The 23495-nt window shown below is 36.8% G+C and overlaps 1 protein-coding gene across 1 annotated transcript; it reads right to left on the reverse strand.

Moving 5' to 3' along the window:
- Positions 1 to 6242: 6242 nt before the first annotated feature.
- Positions 6243 to 10153, reverse strand: LOC122048490. Its single transcript, XM_042610054.1, has 3 exons — positions 10130 to 10153; positions 9508 to 9720; positions 6243 to 7004 (listed from the first exon to the last, which is right to left on the reverse strand). Exons 1-3 carry the CDS (start codon positions 10151 to 10153, stop codon positions 6360 to 6362), a joined length of 882 nt encoding a protein of 293 aa, XP_042465988.1. The 3' UTR covers positions 6243 to 6359.
- Positions 10154 to 23495: the final 13342 nt, after the last annotated feature.

The raw sequence follows: 23495 nt of genomic DNA on the forward strand, positions 1-23495 counted from the left end.
GCTCCAATTTTTATCCTATCAATCAAAATATACAAAGAGCATATCTCTGAACAAATAGAATGAAAATATGATATAATAATGAAATAGGGTATAATAAACATAGATTATATATATAAAACATGCTTAAAAACATATATAATTTACGCACATCACACCCAGACTTAAACATTTGCTTGTCCTCAAGCAAAAATTATATCTAAACTCATGTGATTAAATAGTGCATCATAATCTCTTGCAAATCAATCTAATCATATCAAATGATTTTATTGGTGAACAAAATACAAAATTTATTTGAGTATGACCTAAATAATAGTGCTCTATGCTCAGTGCAACATGTTGGAATCCCAAGGTTGTTTTGGTGTGATCAACAAGTTAAGTTAGGTCATGTGTGTTTCTAACCTTGTGTCTAAGTGTGCAGGAGCTTAGGAGCACAGGTAGTCGAGCGGAAGACGCAGCTAGCGAGAAGGACGGCACGCTGTGCGTTCGAGGGACGAGGCGCTGCGGAAGAGTACACCGACGGACGAGAAGGAAGCGCGCGGTGGTTCCGAGGGACGAAAGCCGGAGCGGAAGATTGCTCGGGGAGCAAGAGACGCAGCTAGCGAGAAGGTCGACGATCAAGGGACGAACACTGCGGATGAGTACACTGGCGGACAAGAAGGAAACACGCGGTAATTTTGAGGGACGAGAAGCCAGAGGGAAGCACGCTCGAGAAGACCGGAAGTTGGGTTCGGGTGAGCCCTTTTCCGGATTGCAGAGATCACCCAAGCGAGCGGATCCGGAGGAAAAGAACCGGACCGAGGCGGGACTGAACCAGTGAAGAGGTCCCGGACGAAAAAGTCAACATCTGTTGACTTTGGGCTCCGGGGCGCCCGGAGCCCTCCGGGGCGCTCGAACCTTGATTTTGACTTGGATCATGATTTACGCGATCTGAACATTGGGGGATAAAGTTTTATCCCCCAGGGCGCCTGGAACCCTTCCAGGCGCCCCGACCAAGGCTATAAATATAGCCTTGGTCTAGAAGCTTTTCATCAATTTAGAACTCAAGCATTTCTTTCAAACACTTGTACGATCTCTGTAGTTAGCTTCTGTTTCCTGAGCTTCAACGTTGTAAGAGGCTTCTCCGCCTGAAGGAGATTAATAGTGCGATCATCTTTCTTGGATTAACAACCACCCCGGTTCCGGTGCCTCTTCCTTTTCTTGCTTTTTCTTGTTTAAGTTAAATTTATGCAAGTGTTAGTTTAAGAGTTCGAGAAGGGTTGTTTTGCTTTTTTATTTTACAGGGCTATTCAACCCCCCCTCCTTCTAGCCGGTCCAACGGTCCTACAAGTGGTATCAGAGTCGAGACGCTTCAGGAGGACTAACCGCCGAACAAAGCAACGAGATGGCCAGACCAAGCATCCACCCGCCGAAATACGAAGGGGACTTCGCTACCTGGAAAAAACTAATGCAGGTATTTTTTACAACGGATATTGAATTAATTTTAACAATGAAACTTGGCTTTGAAGCTCCAGAGGACAAGGAAATAAATCAATGGACAAAAAGGGAGCAGGCCGACTTCGTGGCGAACGGCAAAGCAGAATACCATCTGCTGAGCGTTCTTCCGCCTCAAGAAGTCAACATGATCGGTAAATATAACTCCGCAAAGGAACTTTGGGAGAAGTTCCTCGAGCTGCATGAAGGTACGTCCAAAGCCAAGCTCGCTAGACGAGATCTGCTTCGCAATCAGCTCACCAGCCCGCGACTTGGGGAAGATGAGACAGTTGCACATCTGCACTCCAGAATAAAAGAAATCATCACCAGACTCACGAATCTCGGAGAAAAGGTAAGTAACCGAGATTCGCTCAGGTACACGTTAAATTCATTTCCGAGAAATTCAAAATGGGCATCACTAGTAGATGCTTTTTACATTTCAAAGGACTTAGAAAAAATTTCATTAGAAGAATATTTTTCAACATTTGAAGTCCATGAGTCAAGATGTGCAGGAATGAAAGAGCCCAAGAACAACGTCGCCCTCAAAGCTTCGAGAGACGAACCTGAGTCGGAATCCTCTCTCGACGACGAGGAAATGGTAATGATGATAAGAAGATTCAAGAAACTTTGTAAATCTAGATCTACTAACCATCCGCAGGGGAAGAAGAAAAGGACGATCCGCTGCTACCACTGCGACGAAGAAGGGCACGTCAAGGACAACTGCCCCAAGCTGAAGAACAAAGACAAGGAGAAGGGTAAGAATCCTATCCAGAAACGAAAGGCCCTGAAGGCGACGTGGGACGATACGTCATCCGAATCGGAAGTCGAAGTATTCTCTGGACTCACACTGATGGCGAGTCATCAAGACGACGACTGTGATTCAAGCTCTTCCGAAATGAGCATCGAGAGCATCGATGAAGGGGGAGACACATCAGAAGAAAGCAGCAGCTCAGGGGGAGAAACGGACAACGAGATCGACAAGGTAAGTCAGGTACGATCTCTTCCTCCCGATAAAATGTTTAAGTTCGTTAAACTTTTAACAAAAGACTGCTGCAAATTATAAAGTGAAAATAAAATTTTAAAAGAAATTCTAGCTAAGTCTTGTCCCTTAGAAGAATTAGATAAATTAAAACTAGCAAATGAAAAATTGAAACTTGAAAATGATGATTTGAAAATTCAAGTAGATAACTTGAAAAACTATGCATGTTCATCTAAAACCAATTTTAGAAGATTTAATAATTTAAATTAGTACTTTAAATATCACCCGGGACAAATTAAGAACATTTCAAGAAAATATGTCCCTAAATTTTTTTTCGTTAATCCAGTAGGTTGGAACCTATATTGGGTTCCGAAGTCATGCTTAAATTAATTTTAAAATTAAATTTAGCGCTTTAAGTGAGAAAATTAAACAAAAAATTTCTTTATGAGGCTTTGTCTAAGGAAGTAGTTGTTGCTCCAATAACCAAGAAGGCCTAGTGCCTCGCCACGACCTGGATGCCAAAATATTGAAATAAATATTTAATTAACTTACTAATGAAGCATTAATACAAGAATTAATTAGTGTTTGAAAAAGGTTATTCAAAACATTTTATTTCAAATTAGAAATTTACTTATTTAGAAATCTTTTTTTGCCTAAGTCATTTAAAAAAAAATACTTAAAAATGTAAGTTAGGCTTTTTTAATTTCAAAAATTTTTTTACTTAGGATTTTTTTTATACTTAAAAATATTCTCAAAAATCATTTTTTCCTAAGTTAAGAACTTTTTCTTGAAACTAGAAATCTCAACTTAAATTACTTAGAAAAATTTTCTAAAAACTTAGAAATTTTTTTTAGAAATACTTTTTCTAAGTCTTTAACCCTTAGATTGTTTTTCTTGGAACCCCATTTTTTGTGATCAAAGGGGGAGAAGAGAAAGTATAAGTCTAGGGGGAGGTAGATAGATTTAATTTTTTTCTATCTACTTAAATTGCAAATTAAGTTAATTTACTTAATTTTATTTAATGTCTATTTTAACCCTAGCTTAACTTGGGTTGATCACACCAAAAAGTGGGAGATTGTTGGAACCCCAAGGTTGTTTTGGTGCGATCAACAAGTTAAGTTAGGTCCTGTGTGTTTCTAACCTTGTGTCTAAGTGTACAGGAGCTTAGGAGCATAGGTAGTCGAGCGGAAGATGCAGCTAGCGAGAAGGACGACACACTGTGCGTCCGAGGGACGAGGCGCTGCGGAAGAGTACACCGGCGGACAAGAAGGAAGCGCGCGGTGGTTCCGAGGGACGAAAGCCGGAGCGGAAGATTGCTTGGGGAGCAAGAGACGCAGCTAGCGAGAAGGTCGACGACCGAGGGACGAAGACTGCGGATGAGTACGCTGGCGGACGAGAAGGAAACACGCGACAATTCCGAGGGACGAGAAGCCGGAGGGAAGCACGCTCGAGAAGACCGGAAGTTGGGTTCGGGTGAACCCTTTTCCGGATGACAGAGATCACTCAAGTGAGCGGATCCGGAGGAGAAGAACCGGACCAAGGCGGGACTGAACCAGAGAAGAGGTCCCGGACGAAAAAGTCAACATCTGTTGACTTTAGGCTCCGGGGCGCCCGGAACCCTTCCAGGCGCCCGGACCTTGATTTCGACCCACCAGAATCGTGATTTACGCGATCTGAACGTTGGGGGATAAAGTTTTATCCCCCCAGGGCGCCCGGAACCCTTCCAGGCGCCCTGACCAAGGCTATAAATATAGCCTTGGTCCAGAAGCTTTTCATCAATTCAGAACTCAAGCATTTCTTTCAAACACTTGTACGCTCTCTGTAGTTAGCTTCTGTTTCCTGAGCTTCAACGTTGTAAGAGGCTTCTCTGCCGGAAGGAGATTAATAGTGCGATCATCTTTCTTGGATTAACAACCACCCCGGTTATAACCAAGTCAAATCCGGTGCCTCTTCCTTTTCTTGCTTTTTCTTGTTTAAGTTAATTTTATGCAAGTGTTAGTTTAAGAGTTCGAGAAGAGTTGTTTTGCTTTTTATTTTACAGGGCTATTCAACCCCCCCTCCTTCTAGCCGGTCCAACTGTCCTACACAACAGTGACCTAAATTTATCAAGTATTAATCCCTAAGCCTAGTCAAGTCATCATATCACTGTGTTCTTTTTGCTCCCAGCGATATACACTTACATGCCACATATTTGTTCATCCTTCTCAATCTACCCAATGTCTCAAATGTGTGCTCGATATTAAGAAAAATATAGAAGATATTTCCCCAGTAATTTAAATTAATCTCAAAGGGGTAACTTGCTAGTTTCCACTCACAACAACTATTGTTTTATATCCTTTTTTTTTCAATTTTCTTTTAAGTGATTGTTGGGTGCAATACTTGAATACAAATGCACATGAATGCAAATGCAGGGATATTTTGATTTTTCCAAATGAACTAACATGATTCGAACCTCATCTAGCAACCAAAGTGTAGTTTGGTCTAAATCACCATAGAAACACTAATACTAATCAAGTTCTATGAATCATGATTATTTTTAGAGTTATCTACTATCAAAACTAGGTAAAGTGAAAAGAGATACTAAAATAAGGTCAATACTTAAACTCTTATAATAAAAATATTGTTCACTTCATACTATCATAGATAGAAAAAGATAGATCACTAAACATACTATCACTATAAGTAACCAATTAACCATATGAAATCTAAAACAAGCGTACTAGCATTTTACATTAAGGAACAAATAATCATGATATGATGAATGATGCAATTAGAAAAAAAATTATTATGTAAAAAGAAATATGTAAAAAGTAAATTATAACCCAACATATCCCTCTAGACTTAAACTTTTCATTGTCTCAATGAAAACTAGAAATGTAATTTGAAGGAGGTTTTAAAATTAAAGAAGTTACCAAGTGGTGAGCTCCAAATAATTGAAATACTTCCCTATCCCAAGAAGCTCTTGCTTTAGATCATAAGCTTGACCCCTCATTAGGCTCATCGATATCGTGATCTTGCTAGAGTGAGAAACTTTCAAACTTTTTTTCAAGGACCCATATTATTATGAAGAGAGCTATCAACATAAGAGTAATGTACTGTATCACTGCTCTCTTCATTTGTCTTCTCAAAAGTCCTTTCTGAAGGTGGGAAATTGTTCAGTGTGAGTTTCCAATTTTTGGTCTCTTAAATATTTGCAGTCTTGCACACCCACAGGAAAAACATACCTCCTACATACATATAACTACGTAAATTTCATTTTCATTCTCATTCTCATTCTCATTCCATTTTACTATCCAACTTATACTAATAGTCATTCCCATCATTTAATCCAACACCACCTCAGTCCTTTTTAAATCAATCTTTCAAAAGAACTGCAGTGGTACTTAACAATAATTTCCAGAAGATGAAATTAAGAACAATGCTAATAGAAATGCTGCCCCTGAATTAACGAAAATCTCATTAACAAAATCTGAGTACATTTTACAAGCATTCCCAACACAAACCTATCAAAACATAATCCAAGTCCTTTTCATATATCTTTATTTTTTAAAAATTATAATTTTTGTAAATAATTTTAAAAAAAATTTAAATATGAAGATAAAAGATATTTTTCAAACTGTGAATCGGAATCATAGTCGGATCTAACTAGACCACGTGATCAATCTCTAATCAACAAATTCAATTAACTGACCTGGCCATCCTGTATGCCTCACTTCTTTTGAAATTTTTCAAAAGAACTGCATCTCGCTGCACTGACAAAAACCTCAAGAAGATGAATTAAGAACAATGCTAATAGACATGAATTAACGAAAATCTCATTAACAAAATCCATTAAATTTTACAAGCATTCCCAACACAAACCTATCAAAACATAATTGCTTTTGAAAGATTTCAAATTCCCAACCCACATCTAGTATTCGTTGAAATGTATTGCTCCAGACTTCCAGACTATAAAAGTTGTAGCAAGCATGACAGAACTTATGAATACAAACGAGAAGACGATAAAGAAAATATCACCCTGAAATGGAAACTCAAATGTCCAGCCTTGTGGAGGCAACCCACGCTTGCTATCATCGAATAGGTTTGTGGGAGCCTCTGGTAGGCCTGGGCGCCTTTTACCACTATCACTAGCTCTTGATGCCTCCAGCACTCTACTCCCAAATTCTTCTTTGGCAGGCTTTGAATCCATGTATTTGCTTAGAAATCGTGCTGCCCTCAACTTTTCTCTCATTGTCAAAGAAGGCCTTCTAGGAGCAGGATCCTTCGAGTTTGCAGAATATGGCTCCCTGAAGTTTACATCTTGTGGAACAATAGATGGAGATGAGGGAACCTGATTGACTTCAATTTGAGCATTGCCAGATTCTGAAATGCTTGGCTCTGTCGAAGATTGGCTGTTATCTGTTGCCAGGACAATCTTTCTCCTCTGGACATGCCAGGTGAATGTCTTTGCGTCCAGTGATGAAACTAAATTTTTTTCAAGAAATATAGTTTTCTGACGAGACCTTCCTTGTAATGGATTGAATATAGTGGGTGTTGAGATGGGTTTTAACTGTGCCTGTTGGAAAATAGCATAGTTAGCAACTATTACCCTAGTAAACATTTAGGGTAAATGTGTTTAGAAAAAAACACCAAAGTTTATGCAAAGAATAACATTATTCCAGTTTTGATTTGCACTTGTATAAGCAAATGTTATATATGGATCCATCAATTTATTATACTAATGCTAGGTTGTTTGTGGGAAGAAATGTCTTGCAGGATCCAACTGTAGCATCTCGGCAAGAATCATTATCTCCAATGAAATCTTGGGTGTAGTATTAAATATGTAAGAGTTTTGATGCCTAAAGTTGAATAAGAACAGACATTATAGGAATACCAATGTATTAGATTTAGAATATAGAATATAAGAACCCTCAATGGCCAAACAATGGAGGTAGTAAATATGATGATCAGAAGAAAAATTAATATTTTGTATTTATAATAGATAAAATGGATAGGGATGAAAGTAAAAATGATAAAAAACTAGATTTTAAGTTATGATATATATCAAAGGAAAACGTAAAACGAGAAATGACGTAAAGGAAACGTAAGAAAACCTCATGTTTGTATGTTTCATGTATGCTGCAGAAGACAAAGAAAACAGTGCATCATACTGACTAGTGATCGAGCTCGCAGGTGGTGAACGAAATGGTAAGATCAATTTTTCTTCATTTCGTAGCAATAGACACTAGTTGGCAATGGGGCCTGCCCTTTTTTTTTTTTTTTTTCCTATAGAGTACTTGTGGAAAGAGATGCTGAAGATGTTTGGATTTATTGCAGATGGTGCAACGGCACAACAAATGGATTGGTCATTGCTTAGATTCTTAAGATGATCAGGTGTCCCAAGGGTATGGGAGTACGTTGCATGGATCTAGTGTTAAAGGCCGTGGCTAGATAGGAAGCAGTAGGAGGTGCATGGGACTGGAAGATTGTGAAGCAGTAGACTATCGACAGAGGAAGGCTACTGTTAGGGAAAACAATGGTAGTCTGATATGATGTTTACATCAGGAGATTCAAGAGAGACATGTGGTACATCAACAAATGTACTTATTTGTGGATACAACAACGGTTGGAGGATAAAAGGTGAGATAAATGTCGATGGGATGCATAGGTAGTTGCAGCAAGTGGGTATGTGGGTGCTTGTTTGAAAGTGAAAAAGGAAAGCGATGTGCAAACTATCACAGAGAGGTGACGATGGGCCAGTAAAGGAAAGAAGGTTGCAACAGTTAGGCTTAGTTGTTTGAGAAAGAGGATAGAGGGAAATGAAGTTCAGAATCAACCAGAGCATCAAATGCTAATCCAGATTTCAAATCTAATACCAAACTGATGTTTCACAAACGCAGGTCAAAGATCACACAAAGAACTTATACAATTTGATGCAACACCGGCGATAAATAATATCACACAAGCAACAAAACACATGAGCAAACAATTCTATTATAGGGAAGCAATAGAAATTACCATAGGGAGAATAGTAGCTTTTAATGACTTCAACCCAAATCAAACTGAAAATAAACTTAAAGTATTCCAGGGAAGAAATAACTTATTATAATACCTCAATCATATTAGGAGATAAACTACATTAAAACAATGTAAGGAACCAAAATAAGATAATTACCAACTCGAAAATTTCCTTAAAATTTTTTTTTTGAGATCGACAAATAACTTTGTAAATACTAAAATAAATTAACAAGAGGGATTGAAATGACCTAACTTGGAAATTAATAATCAACAAACTTGATAAAAGTAATAATTTGCTTTGCTAAAAACTTGGCAAGTAAATTACTTACTCCCTAAGATAACGTAGTCCCCTAAATAACATTTAAATTTACCTAGTTTTCTATGACTAAACAAAATAAAATCTTAAAAGTTTTAAAAAAATATATAAAAACTTAAGTTTAAATAATTCCTAATTAGTCTTGCATCTTTCTCTCCCATCAAGGAGTCATAATCTTCTCTTTGGTCATCTCTTCCAAACATGCAGAACAATTGAAATGCTTTGTTTGATGACCTTCCAAGAACATTATTTCTTCTTTATCTTTTCTTGGTTGTTCATACCAATAAGTGAGGAACTATTGTACTTTCATCTTGGCCAAAGTTCCTGGAGGATCAAGTTTTTCATCATCTTCTTCTTTGTACAACTTTCAAGGAAAAGTTGCATCTTTTTTTCTCCTTCTTGATTCTTGAGGAACGAAAACACCCAAGGAGTATTATAATTCGCGAGTTGAGTGGATTCACGATTCTATAAGCTCACTCTACCATTAGTTCCCCGCCGAACCGGATGAATTAAGCATCTGAAGGTATACTTTGGCACCAGGAACATATAATTTCCACTCAGAGACAACCAAGACTTAACCAACATCTTATGCTCAATCATAGTTCCAACTTGAACTGTTTTCTGAGTGATGAAAATCACTGTACCAGCGGTGCTTCGCACCGATTAAAACCTCATAACATTGCGAAGGAATTAAGCAGAGAGACAAACAAGTAACGATAGAAAGAGAGTTGGGAAAAGAAATTACAGCGGTTGAGAGGTTCCAAGGAGAGATCACTCCGGCAGAGTTCATCTGCTGCTGGCGAAAGAGAAGGGAATCGTCTTGGGCCTTCGGAGTCGTGAAAGATAGATAGAGCAGGGTGCGAAGATGGGTTTCTTGAGGCCACCCTCGCCCCCCAAGGACCGGAACACATTGGTCATCTGAACCGGTTAGATTGAGCCGAAGAAGATCGAGGGCGGTCTGTCATATGAACCGATTAGATTGAGCCGGAAGAGAATTCTACGTTATAAAAAAAATTAAAATACTACTTTATCTCATTTTTCATCTTAAAATTACTCAGATCAATATTATATATTTTTTTATTTATCAAAATTATTAAATATGGAACACTATTATATTAAATCTTAATTTTTAACTTGATTTGAGATTTCTCTTTAATGTGATCAAATTCACTCTAATATTATTATACCGGTTTGATCAAAATTGTTATAATTTGCAGGACTTTTAAATATAAATATTATACTATTATTGAAATAAGAGTATTTTTGAAATAAAAATAGAATAAAGCATCCTCTTCATATTTATTTTAAATGCAATTTCTCTTGACAATGACAAAAATATTGGACCTTTTTTTTATTTATTTATTTACCAATGCACTCTGGCAAGTCTGCATAAACCTTTACGCTTTTATTTATCAATCAAAAAATATAAATTATTAATCGTCAAACTAACCTAAAACACACACCTAAAATTCTGTCACAAAGTGATATAAACTTTATAATATTTTTTTTAAACAGTAATTTATAAATTTTAAAAAATATTCAAAATATAAAATTTATGAAAAAAGTAAATGTAAACAGATAAATTTTATAAAATATAATTTTCAAAATATTTATAAAGTAAAATTTTAAAATATTTTATAAAGTAGATTTTACAAAGCAAAATTTTAAAAGATTTTGCAAAATAATGTTTTAAAACATTTCAAAAGAAATTTAAAGTAATTTTCATTTTTTTTGAATTTTTTTTAAGAATATATTTCTCTATATTTTGAAAATTTATTTTTATGCAAACTTATAGAGGAATGATGCATAATAAATATATATATATATATATAATAAAATTGAGAAACGTAAGTGCATCATAATTAAGGAAAATAAACAGGATAATGGATATAACACATGTTTAAAAGATTTTGCAAAATAATGTTTTAAAAAATTTCAAAAGAAATTTAAAGTAATTTCCATTTTTTTGAAAAACTTTTTTTAAGAATATATTTCTCTATATTTTGAAAATTTATTTTTATGCAAACTTATAGAGGAATGATGCATAATAAAAAAATATATATAAAATAAAATTGAGAAACATAAGTGCATCATAATTAAGGAAAATAAACAGGATAATGGATATAACACATGTTTATAATTAAGAAAGCTTCACAAAAAGCATAGATAAGTAATTGCAAATTTATATCTGACAAAAGTATCCATCACACACAAATCAAGTAACAAGTAACGCGTTAGCTAATCACTCAAAAAAAAATTAAGAAAATAAATAAATTTTAAAAAGCCAATTTTGAAATCTTTTTTAAGATGTTTAACAATTCATAAGCATCTTATGAAACGTCAATGTTGTTCAAAACCTTTGTTCAAATCAATGCACTGTAATTCACATCTGAAATCAAGAGACGATTCTTAGCCTCTCATATTTGTCAACGTGGCTCGGTACATAAATATATTAATCTTAATATTTTGTGAGATACAAAGACGGTCTAAATCCGTAGATTTATGCAATAGATCTTAAGTTAAGTTTAGATGAATCAAGTCTAACTTAGTTAATTTTTGCGCCCCTAAATTGAACATTAGTTCTAGCTACTTGGTTTACTAAACCAATGTTCAATCTTGTTCATATTTGTTAAGTTCTTTTTAAATCTATCCAGGTTATCCTTAGGTCCCCTAAATTGATGGTTTGAGATTTTCTTTCTCTAATCCTTTTCTTAGATTTAAGATTGGTCTCTAGTGAGTTTATGTTTACATAATAAAGACAACAATAATAACAACCGAGTTTTATCACATTAGATATATAGGGTCAGCTATATAGATTATTCTACATTATTAGACTCTATTTCCTATTATATCTGATCCGATGATAAGGTAGGGCCCGCTCAGCAAAAGGGTCAATGATATGATGGAAGTCAAAGTCAAGCTAGTCAACGCCCTTGGTATTATCATCCGATCGGGCAACCCCCTTTCCCGATCGGGAGGAAGAATATCGTCGAGCCTATATGAAGCGGATATTAGTACAGCTCGGTCATGCATCGAGTTTTCGACGCTCAAATAGATAAGGTATGCGCCGAGCGGCCAGCCCGCTCGGACTCACATCGGCGAAACAGTAACAACCGAGCAGACTACATTCAAACACAGCCCCTCCGTTCGGCATAACAGCAGAGCCCGGACAGGGAGGTTGGCCGATCGGCCTCTTCGCTCGACCGAGGGGCCAGACCACCCAAATGCCCAAGGGCTGGCCGAGCGGCCATCCTGCTCGGCCCACTAACAGACAAAAGGAGGATCAACCGATATCCTCGTGGGAACTCGCGCCACCGACAGACGACATGGTTGGCGGCATGGACAGGCAGAGGATCGTACGACGGAAGCTTCCACTGTCTTGTCAGAGATATGCTTGGGTCGTTAAAGTATGATGTCAGAGACACTTTCCTGACACGTCTTTTCAGATTATGCTTTGAGAAGCGTGTGTGCCTCGAGATGTGTGCATGCTCTCCCCGGGAGTCCTATATAAGGACCCCCCAAGTTTCGACGGAGGTATGCATAATCTCTACGATAGCTGCAGTTACTCTGCCATTTTGCTTCCTCGTTTCTTCTACATCACCAGTGTTTGACTTGAGCGTCGGAGGGTCATCGTCGGGGAACCCCTCCCCGGCCCGACACTGACGTCGCTGTGGTTGCATGCTTCATTGACGAGAAGTCCACCAGCGGTAAACGGGAGCACCACGTCCCCAACATCCATTACCTTGACTCTCGAATAGGATCAATATCATTATTTATATTTAAATAAATTTTATCTTATTTTATTATTACTAACTAAGTATTTTTTTAGTATTTATCTTTCTCGTTTGATATGCACATTTATTAATCATCTAAGTACATGTTCGTACTATCTTATGTTCGTACAGCAAACCTGAGTTTTAATGAATAACAAATAAGTTAAAGTTGGATGTGTTGTGATTTAACATTTTATGCCAAGTGTGCAGGACTTGACTAGTCTGACACCAGACTGAAATCTAGCTAGGTCTAGAGAATCTGATAGTCGGTGTAGAAGTCTAGATAGATAAAGGAGTGACATGATATCTGGCAGAAAGTTTGGTTGAGTCCGCAGGACCTAACAGCTGGCCGAAGTCTAGTTGGGTCTGCAGACCTAACAACTAGTAGAGATACTTGGTGGATTGTAAGGAATCAAGTGATTCTGCATGGCAAGTAAGGTAAGTCACTGGAGGAGAGTGTTCCAATGAGGACGAGTCTCATTTGAGGACTTTAGGCATAGGTCAAATTTAGGTCTATTTTAGGAACCTAAATTGAGACTCTGATTAGATCCTAGTCTCAGAGAGACAGGATTTAATTACTAAACTGCAAGGAGCACAAAATGCCTCGGATGAATAGTACCTGAGGCACCTTCCATGCGAAGGAAGTCGCCTTGAGCAGGGCTATGGAAGACGCCTTCAAGAGCTTGGAAGGCGCCTTCAGTCGGATAACGCAGAAGACCTCGACGACGATAAGAGCCAGTTTTAGGGGGATAAGAGTTTGTATTAAAAGCTCCTTCCATCCTTTTTAAAAGGGCTATTCAACCAAGGCTTTAAACACAACTCTTCTATAAGCTTCTACGAGTTCATTCGACACTCTGACTGCTCTGACTTTGTGTTGCTGCTCTGCTATGACACTACTATACCCGACTACCGTTGAGAATCCATCCAACACTGAGTTCGATCCATTAAAACTATAAGTGTTGGGTAACGAAGTTTCCTTGTGTACTTAATTACTGCTTAAAGGAAAGTGTATCTTGTTACGTAGGATTGAGATGTGCTAAAGGGGGGGGAGGGGGGGGGGGGGGGGGAATAATACTCGCGATTTTTACGTTCGTTTAAAAACAATCAAGTAAAATGCAGTAGAATATAAGTCAAGTAAAATAATCGCTAACATAGTTTATTTTTATTTGGTTCGAAGTCTATGACGACTTCTACTTCAAAACTCACACTCGTTGAGTGTTTACTTTGGACAATTCACTATCAATCCAGAGAATTACAAGTGCAATAATTAATTACAATAATTGAAATTATACCGACAACTTAGAATTATGAAAGTAGAGCTTGTGGTCGTCAGAGCAACGTTATGACTTTGTCAGATCATCTTTGTAGCTGCACGCAGGAGAAGGATCTCAAATTCAAGTTGTATTGAAGCATCTGCTCATGGTCTCCTTTTATGGGCTATTGAAGGCGCCTTCAACCCCATTGAAGGTACCTCTAGCAGTGTAACTTATCCCCACGGCGTCAGAGTTGATAACTTCTGCAATATGTGAAAGTTATCTCTTCGAAGGCGCCTTCAAGCTCATGGAAGGTGCCTTCCATCCAGCATCCATAGCGCGTCAGGTGCATGTTTCAACTACTAGAGCATGAGATATACCTTTATTGTTCTGATTTCTACGAGGACAGTTTGCCTTCCAATGTCCTGACTGCTTGCAGATGAAACACTTGCCCTTTGGCTTCTTTATTCCAGCCTTTTGTCCCGTACCCTGAGGTTTATTCACTTTCTTTGCTGAAAAGGCTTGTTTTTTCTTCTTCTTGCCTTTCGACTTAGAAGTAGAACCATTTTCAGCATAGTGAATCTGAGAACTTTGACGAAAAATACCTTCTGCTGCTTGTAGTTCCGTCAGAAGTTCCGCCAACGTATACTCTCTTTTGTTCATGTTATAGTTTAAGCGGAACTGCTCAAAACTTCTGGGTAGCGTTTGGAGAATTATATCGACCTGGGTTTCCCCATCAATTTCTCCTCCAAGAACTTGTATTTCGTTCAGATAGACCATCATTTTGAGGATATGATCCCTTACGGGTGTCCCCTCAGACATGGTGGATGTCATTAGCTTTCTCATTGCCTCTTGCCTAGCAGTCCGACTCTGGTGTCCAAAGAGTTCTTTGAGATTGTTCATTATATTATAAGTTGCTGGTAAATTTTGATGCTGATGTTGCAATACATTTGACATTGATGCCAAAATGTAACATCGCGTCATCTCATCAACTTTTACCCATTTCTTATGATACTCAATCTCCTCTGGGGTAGAGTCACCGTCAGGTGCATCAGGGCAAGCCTCAGTCAGTACAAACTTATAGTTTTCAGCAGTAAGAACAATATCCAGGTTTCTTTTCCAATCAATATAGTTGGGACCAGTAACTTTGTTCTCTTTCAGTATAATGGCCAGTGGGTTGAAAGTCATCCTAAGAATCACAAAAAAAAACTTTGGTCAAGACTCTAAATTTAGAATAATATTGATTCCTCAAACAATACTATTTTAAATTAACCAACACCTCAAATCACCGTGAATATTGCATGCCACGTTAGTGTGGACGTATACAAATTCAACATTTGTAAGAGGATGGTGTGACCCATTAATTTTATTATCTTGTCATCCTAACTTTATGACAAATAAAATTAATAGTTGGTTTCACTTTGGTCACACAATACAATAGCAGTGACTCCGTTGGGGAGGATACTATTGAATGCGTCTAAATGTATACCATTACTTGATACTAAGTCCATTAAATATGATTGTGCCCCTTCAGTTGGAGAAGATCACACGCTCCTAAATAATTTCCTATAACCATCCATTAAGGAAATTTGATCTAGTGATCCGCAACAAACCCATCCGTTGTGGAGGGAGGCACTCAGAGCCAACACGCAAACTTGTTGCATTACTTACAAACCAGTAATGGAGACCATGGGATTTATTAAAATCCCTCTCCCACTTAGTTATTTAAAAATGAGGATTTTAACCTATGCTAGCCTACATCACATGCACATAAACATCACAGTAAATAAAAACAATAAATTTGGAAATTAATTTTCCAACTATTATGATCTTTTCCATCACTGTCTTCAGTACGCTCTAACCCTAGCTGCCATCTTTAGCCACCGCCACCGGGTCGAGTTGTCGCATCTATCTTGCTTCTTATTCCGCTGCGCCTCTGGTCCTCCAATAGTACCACGCCTCGCAAAGATACGATCCGCGACAAATATAGAATTTTACATATATCGATCCTATATTCCATAAAGGAATGTACATGTATTCTAGATCGAACAAAAATAAAATTCTAAAAATAATACAGCTCCTACTGTATTTGATACATACAATAATGCACACAAAATAATGTCCTTGACATGTCCAAGGGTCCAATCACACACAATATCTAAATGTCATAATAGTTGGAGCCTGCAAGGACAAAGTTAGCACGTCCTACTATTATCCTGCCTAAATTATGTATGACATGTGCATAATTAATTTGAAAACCAAAACACACAAAGGCAAACCTTAGCTCTGATACCAATTGTTGGTTAATCCTAGAAAACGTACTGGTTCCACTGTACAAAAATTTTTGTACAAGTGTCGAACATTTCCTTAAATAACCTATTTGTGTTCTTTAGAAATTAAATTAGGAATCATAGACGGAACTTAACATCATTGATTCCAAATTTAACTTATATGTTCTTAATGGTTTAGATTTGAATCGCAAGCGAAACTTAACACTATTGATTCAAATCCACCTATGTTATTAATTCTATTAAATATTAATTTCCAAAATTGGCTTCCAAGACTGCATGGCGAGGCACATGACCTTCTTGGATATGGGAGTAACCACCACCGCTTAGACAAAGCCTTTTAAGGAAAGCTAATATTTAATTTTCTTAAATAACTCTAGGTTAACTAAAAAGAACAATCGAATCACAAATTCGAAAAAGAAGAAAACACAAACTTGAAAAACTAATTCGAAAAACTAGATCTAATGTCTCTTGTGTTTGGAATTCTTACAAAAAGAAATAACTAGCATGATGCGGAAAACAATTGCTAATTATACCTTCTCTTTGTAAACTAATGACCTCAAGATCTTCTGTCATATTCCTCGCCTCACCTTGGACGTCGTGTGGGCGACGAACCTCCAAGATGATCACCACCCAAAAGCTTTCCTCCTCTTCCTCTAAAATTCGGCCACCACCACCACCAAGGAGAAGAGAGCAAAAGGGAAAAGAGAAGGGGAGAGGGAGGGCCGACCACTTGAGGTTCTCCAAGCAAGAGAATAAGAATTGTATCTCATGAAGCCTCCTCACCCCTTCTTTTATATTACTTGCCCAAGGCAAATAAGGGAAGAATTTTTACAAAAAATAAAATCTTCCTCTAGCTTTTCCTTTTCCCTTTTAGTTTTCCTTTTCTTTCCTCTTGATTGAATCAATCACAAAAAATAAATTTGATGATTTTATTTTTTTAACATGGCCGCCCACCTTGCTTGGGCACCAAGCAAGGGTGGCCGACCCCTATAAGAGGAAAGGAATAATTTTTAATAAAATTTTACAAGAAGAAAAACTCTTATAAAATTTTACAAGCTCTCTTTCCTAAAATAGGAGTTAAAAAAGGAAAGTTCTAAAAATTAAAACCATGTTTTAAAATTTAAAACTTCTCTTATAAAATTTCCTTTTTTAACATTGTGATAGAAAATTTAAATTTTAAAACTTATCCTCCTTTTTTCTTAAACTATGAGAATGGTTAAAAAAGGAAAGTTTTAAAAACTTTTAAACTTTCTTTTAAAACATGTGGCCTAATTCAAATAAGGAAAGTTTTAAAAATTAAAATTTCTCTTTTAAAACTTATAGTTTTCTACAAAGAGAAGATTTTAAAAATTCAAAACAACCCTTCTTGTATGAATTATTGTGGCCGACCCCTACTAGCTTGGTCACCAAGCAATAGGGCCGGCCCCTATAAAAGAGGATGTGGTCGGCCCTTTCTTGGTCACCAAGCATTGGACCGGCCCCCTTCTTGGACACCAAGAAGAGCCTTATATTTAGATGGACTTGAGGCTATAATGAGGCTACGACAGGGACCTAGAGGAAAAATTGGTTTTGGCCTTCCGATGAACTCGAGTATCCCGTGTTCGCCCCGAACACACAACTCAAGTTCATCAATAATAACTCATTCCACTAGAGAGTTATTATCGCACTACCACACCAATCCTAAATTACATTATGGGCTCCTTCTTATCATGAGTGTGTTAGTCTCCCTATGTTTAAGATAATGAATGTCCACTAATTAAGTAAGTTACTGACAACTCACTTAATTAATATCTAGCTCCAAGAGTAGTACCACTCAACTTCATTGTCATGTCGGACTAAGTCCACCTGCAGAGTTTAACATGACAATTCTTATGAGCTCATCTTGGGGACATTCTCAACCTAGATAACTAGGAAACAGATTCCTTCTATAATCAACAACACACACTATAAGTAATATCATTTCTCAACTTATCGGGCATATTGATTTATCGAGCTAAACCTCACCCTTTGATAAGTCAAAGAAATAAATATTAAATATATGTGCTTGTTATTATATTAGGATCAAGAGCACACACTTCCATAATAACTAAGGTCTAGTTCTTTTACTAAGTCAGTACAAAAAGAACTTGTCTAAATGGTTCTACTCAATACACTTAGAGTGTACCAGTGTAATTTATTAGTCAAGATAAACTAATACTTAATTACACTACAACTATTCTAATGGTTTGTTCCTTTCCATCTTAGTTGTGAGCAACTATTTAAAATTTATAAAGAACCGATAACATGATCTTCTGAGTGTGACACCACACTCCATGTTATCTACTATATAAATTAATTGAACAATTACATTTAACAAATAAATGTAGATATTGACCAAATGTGATTCTTTTATTTCAAAAATAAATATTTATAAAAGCTAGGCTTTTAGTATATACTCTAACACTCCGCACGAGCCTTTGGCTAAGCCACTCGAGACACCTCCAACAACCCCGGAGGCGCCTCCAACAACCCCGGAGGTGCCTCCAACAACCCCGGAGGCACCTCTAATAACCCTAGAGGTGCCTTGAACACTATTTATCTAATCTCATCTTGTGCTTTTCACTCCTTATAAGATATGTTCATCCAAAATACCAAACATACCCTGCAAAACAAAGTTAGCACAATAAAATATGATTAACAAAACTACTTGACAGTTTCTGGACTGTTCAATTCCGACTTTCGGAATTTTCAGAAACCTTAGGTCGAACTAACACCTACTGTTCCTTTTACGGGGAATGCGTCCTCAACCACTTCTCTCAGGAGAGTTACCTTTTACCAGATCGGTCCTCCAGATTCTCTAGACTTTGGCTTCATTGATTTACTAGTGAGAGTTCCTATGTTCTATGTTTCAAATCTTAGATTATTAGTTTTCCTATCATATTTGTTTTTATCCAACCTATGTGCGAGAACTCTTGCCTATTTAACACTACACCCAAGTTCTCATGGAGATGTAGCGGTTCTTGCTGAGACATTACAGTCGGACCCTGTAATGCGAACTCTTGCATATTTAATACTACACTTGAGTTCTGGAGATGTAGCGGTCCTTGCTGAGACATTACAGTCAGACCCTGCAACGCGTTCCTTCCGGGGAACAACCTAGCATTAGCACAATAGTTTATTCATTGAATATTTGTCATAGTTTTGACCCTGGCTGGCAACCTAACGCAACCCTCCTCCTTTATCCGGGCTTGGGACTGGCCATGACCGGTCATCATGGGCGGAGTTACAATCGGTGTCTCTAGAGGTGTTAAAATGTTATTAGAACAACCGACAAAAAAAATCCCAATATGGGTCTAATATGATTCATATCAGGTAGGATCAACAACACGCATGTACTAAACTTTGAAAGGTCATAACTTTTTATTCAGTTTGAATCATGAAGCATACAATATATTAAATCGAAGTCCGTTTAAAAATCTTTGATTTTATATATTGTGCATTTTTATAGATTAACTTGAATCAAAAGTTATGACCTCTTAAAGTTGAACTCATAGTTGTAGCAGCTATGATTTCATAAAAAAAATATTGATCTACTACATTAACGATCCCCCTAGTGTTGACCCCATGGATATGGAGGGAAGTAAATGTATATACACAGACATTAGGCGCATGATAGAGTAAACCGCAAGTCATCAGTTTTTGAGAATTAACCCTTAATCATTATGTCAGAGATGTCATGCGCTCACCGTCTGTTCTATGCCTTAGGGGCAACAGCTACAATTTCATAACTGCTATAATATGTATGCTGGATAATTTTAAAAGACTAAATTTTGACTCGGGTTGATCCACAAGAAGTATACTACATCAAATCGAAGATATTTGAATAAGTTTTAATTTGATATATTGTGTATTTCATGATTCAATCTGAATCAAAAGTTTTGACCTTTTAAAATTTACAATGTGCATGTTACTGATCTTAGAGGATTAACAATAAGGTGTTGCTGATCTTAGAGTATTACCAACACATTTTTGTTGATCTTCTAAGATCAACAACACCACGTTGTTGTTGATCCTCTAAGATTAGAAACACATTATAAACTTTGAGAGATCTTAACTTTTGATTCAGGTTAAAGTATGAGACACATAATATATTAAATCCAAGATTTCTTAACAAACTTCAATTTGATATATTGTGTTTCATGATTTAATCTAAATAAAAAATTATGAGATCACAAAGTTTACGGTTCAACACGTTATTACTGGTCTTTGTTGTTGATCTTTTAAAGAATAAAACACATTGTTGTTGATCTTCTGAAGAACAACAACACGTTGATGTTGGTCCTTTAAAAATCAGCAACAAGTTGTTGTTAGTCTTCTGAAGATCAATAATACGTAGTAGCTAAGAAATTGTAGATGATATAACTACAAGTAACTTTGAGTGACCATAACTTTTGATTCAGGTTGAACTACGGGGCACATGATATTTCAAATCGAAAATCTCTAAACGAGTTTCAATTTGATAAATTTTTTATTTTTAGAATGGCTTAGGTTCATTAATCAGTTTTGTCCCAAAAGTGACTAATGGACCTAGAGAATTCGGAATGATATAAAACTAGAATCTATGTGCTTATCTAGTTCTCCCGACTATAATCATATCCTTAACTATAGCATATTGAGAGTAACTTTTTTTTTCTTCAAAACCAACAATACAAATTCATTCCTTAATATGTCATACTCAATATCATTTTATAAAAAAAAGTCGTATAATAAAATCTTATCAATAATTTCATTACCAATATATATTAAAATAATAATATTTTAAAATACAAGTTGATCCTGTCCGAAAGCTGAATCAACGGACACTGGGCACGTGGCGCTTTCCAACGGCTGACGTAGATCTCCTGACTGCTCGCACGTGCCCCCGATGAACCTGCACAGAAGTCGGGCCGGGAAGGGGTTCCCGGCGACGACCCTCCGACGCTCAAGTCAGGTAAAGCTCGATAACAAAGCAATGGCTCCAAAGCTCGTAAAAAATGTGTACCTCCGTCGAAGGATGAGAGCCTTTATATAGGGCTGTGGAGAAGCGGGTGCACGCATATCGAGGTGTACACGTGTCCTCAGCCCATACCCAAGTAAAGGCCTGTCAGTGAGTTTACCTGACCCCATACTGCTACAGTCCAAGCACGTCTTCGATGGGACAGCGGAACCCCTATCATAAGATTTGGAGTACGGCCTAATCCTAGAGCATGACAGGTGTCAGAAGATGTTCCTTGTCCTTTTCTCCTTACTCCCTGTCGGGCGTCCGACCGGCCAGCATTCTCCTTACGCCCGGCCGACCCTATATAGAAGTCTACTTGGGAGATTCTTGATAACGTGTTATGTGGAGACTGTCAGCAGTATGCTACCTTATGTCTTTGGCCGAGCGTGACATCCGCTCGGCCCTGCGATTCTGTTCAATGAGCGCCGGAACCCTGACTTTCGCCAGGGTACCTTTAACCATCAACTAGACCCCGGCCGGACGGCCGGTCGACCCCCCCTCTCCGGCCGGGCACCTGCCTTTGGCTTCCACGTGGCGTTGACTTCTCAGAACGGGGGCCCCCTGTTCTTACCGCCGAATCACAAGTATAAGATAATTTTATAATATACCAAATAATAATTTAAAATAAATAAACTAGTAACTACAATAATTCAATAATAATAATAATTTAATAAAAAATAATTATCATGCTAGCATTAATTTACAACTGTTATACCATAAAATATCAATAATAGTTTTATGGAGTTTTACAACAACAATACACATTACAATATTACACAAAAGAGCACAATAATTTAGAAAAAATAACAATTAGTTATATGCACCAATAACAATCATGTAGACAACAACAATAATAAAATATTATGAATATTTCTCTTTAAGATTCATAACAAATTAATCATGCTTGTGATTTTATTGGCTAGGAAAAGCAAACTTCTCCATATCATCTAACAAAAAAAAAAAAAAAAAAAAAAAAATCAAATTCTCTAATGTTTTCAAATATCTTAGATAATTTTCTACTGTAACATAGCTCAAGTGGTCCTCCTTGGTATATAGGATGGGGCGATGGTTTAGACATGAGGTATTGCTATATGAGGTCTTGGGATTGAAATTCGACATGTTCGAGCATGTCTTCCCTCATTCCTTAGCCACATGTACTAATGGTTAGTAGTCATTAGTGATTTTACCTCCTCTGTATTAGCTTAGAGAATGATTGATAGGCGTGCTGGGGACGGGCAAATCACCTTTTGCTTATCTTTTTATTATTCTTAGTGTTTTGAAAAAGAAATAAATATTTTACAAATAACAATTAAAGATATTGATGTTAATCCATAAGAAAAAGAAATAGAGCAAGATTTTATGCTATTATAATTATAAGAATAAATAATTTCTTAGTATTATTATTCAAATATAGTACAAGATTATGATGTTTCATAACATAATTTATTCCACAATCATGTCATTCTTTCTCCACATTATTTTTAAAAGGTAGAATATTTGAATATCAATAATAAAAAATAAGGATAAAAAAATTAGAGTTGAACAACCAACATATTATTAATGAGACTTTTACATACGTTAAGAAAATTAGTCCAATCTAAATAATTAATTAGAAAGCTAAAGTTCTAACACTAAAATATCTTATCTAAGTGACTATAAAAGTCCAACAAATCAATTGTTATATGAAAAAGATTAGACCAACTTAAAACTATAGTCTTAGAACAAATAAGTTAGGAGGTCATTATAATTTTTAGTCAACCTTAAGAGAATCATAAAATGAATAATGAAAGTTATCTACAATGAAATCCAAAATTCAATTAGATAAAAACATCGAAGTATTTTTAACTCATCAAATTTAATGCACTACCTTAAACAGGAATTACTATTATCACCTATCTAAGCATGAGATTAGACCATAGTCATCTCATTCCTTTCTCACTTGGATGGTGTAGTGGTGGTGTAGAGGGGTGCCGAGGTGGTGGCAACGATGAGGAGAGCTGACTATTGCATATCCAACTCGTACAGTTACTGCCCATAGTTCATCTCAATGATAAGAGGAATTATAAGGATAAGAAAAATAGTGCCAGCAATTCACACATCTTTTTATGTGCTACGAAGGTACTTTTTGATCATGGTGTCAGCCTCGACGACAGCAACCCTCCTTTGTGCGACAATCGTAGACTCTTAGACGAAGCTCAACATGCGGGAGAGCAAGCCATTAGTCTATTTCGTAAATGAATTCTTTGACGGAGATGAAAGAGAAGATTATGTTTTTTTTTTAGAAAAAAAAGTGATTCGAAGTTTTTTTTTTTTCAAAATGAAAAGTAAAAGAAGAGAAGGTATCATAGGAAAGAAAATGAGAAGAAATATATGATTTGGTCAATTTAAAAATGGATATA

Source organism: Zingiber officinale, chromosome 2B, assembly GCF_018446385.1.
Source record: "Zingiber officinale cultivar Zhangliang chromosome 2B, Zo_v1.1, whole genome shotgun sequence".
Lineage (NCBI taxonomy): Eukaryota > Viridiplantae > Streptophyta > Magnoliopsida > Zingiberales > Zingiberaceae > Zingiber > Zingiber officinale.

What these genes read in the sequence shown, in the direction of transcription:
- LOC122048490 (XM_042610054.1), bottom strand. Translation starts at nt 10,153, where the DNA reads ATGCAGACTTGCCAGAGTGCATTG. An exon ending in AGACTTGCCAGAGTGCATTG is followed by an intron (nt 9,721 to 10,129) that starts GTAAATAAATAA and finishes TTCATATGACAG; the next exon opens with ACCGCCCTCGATCTTCTTCG. An exon ending in CTTGGAACCTCTCAACCGCT is followed by an intron (nt 7,005 to 9,507) that starts GTAATTTCTTTT and finishes ATTTTCCAACAG; the next exon opens with GCACAGTTAAAACCCATCTC.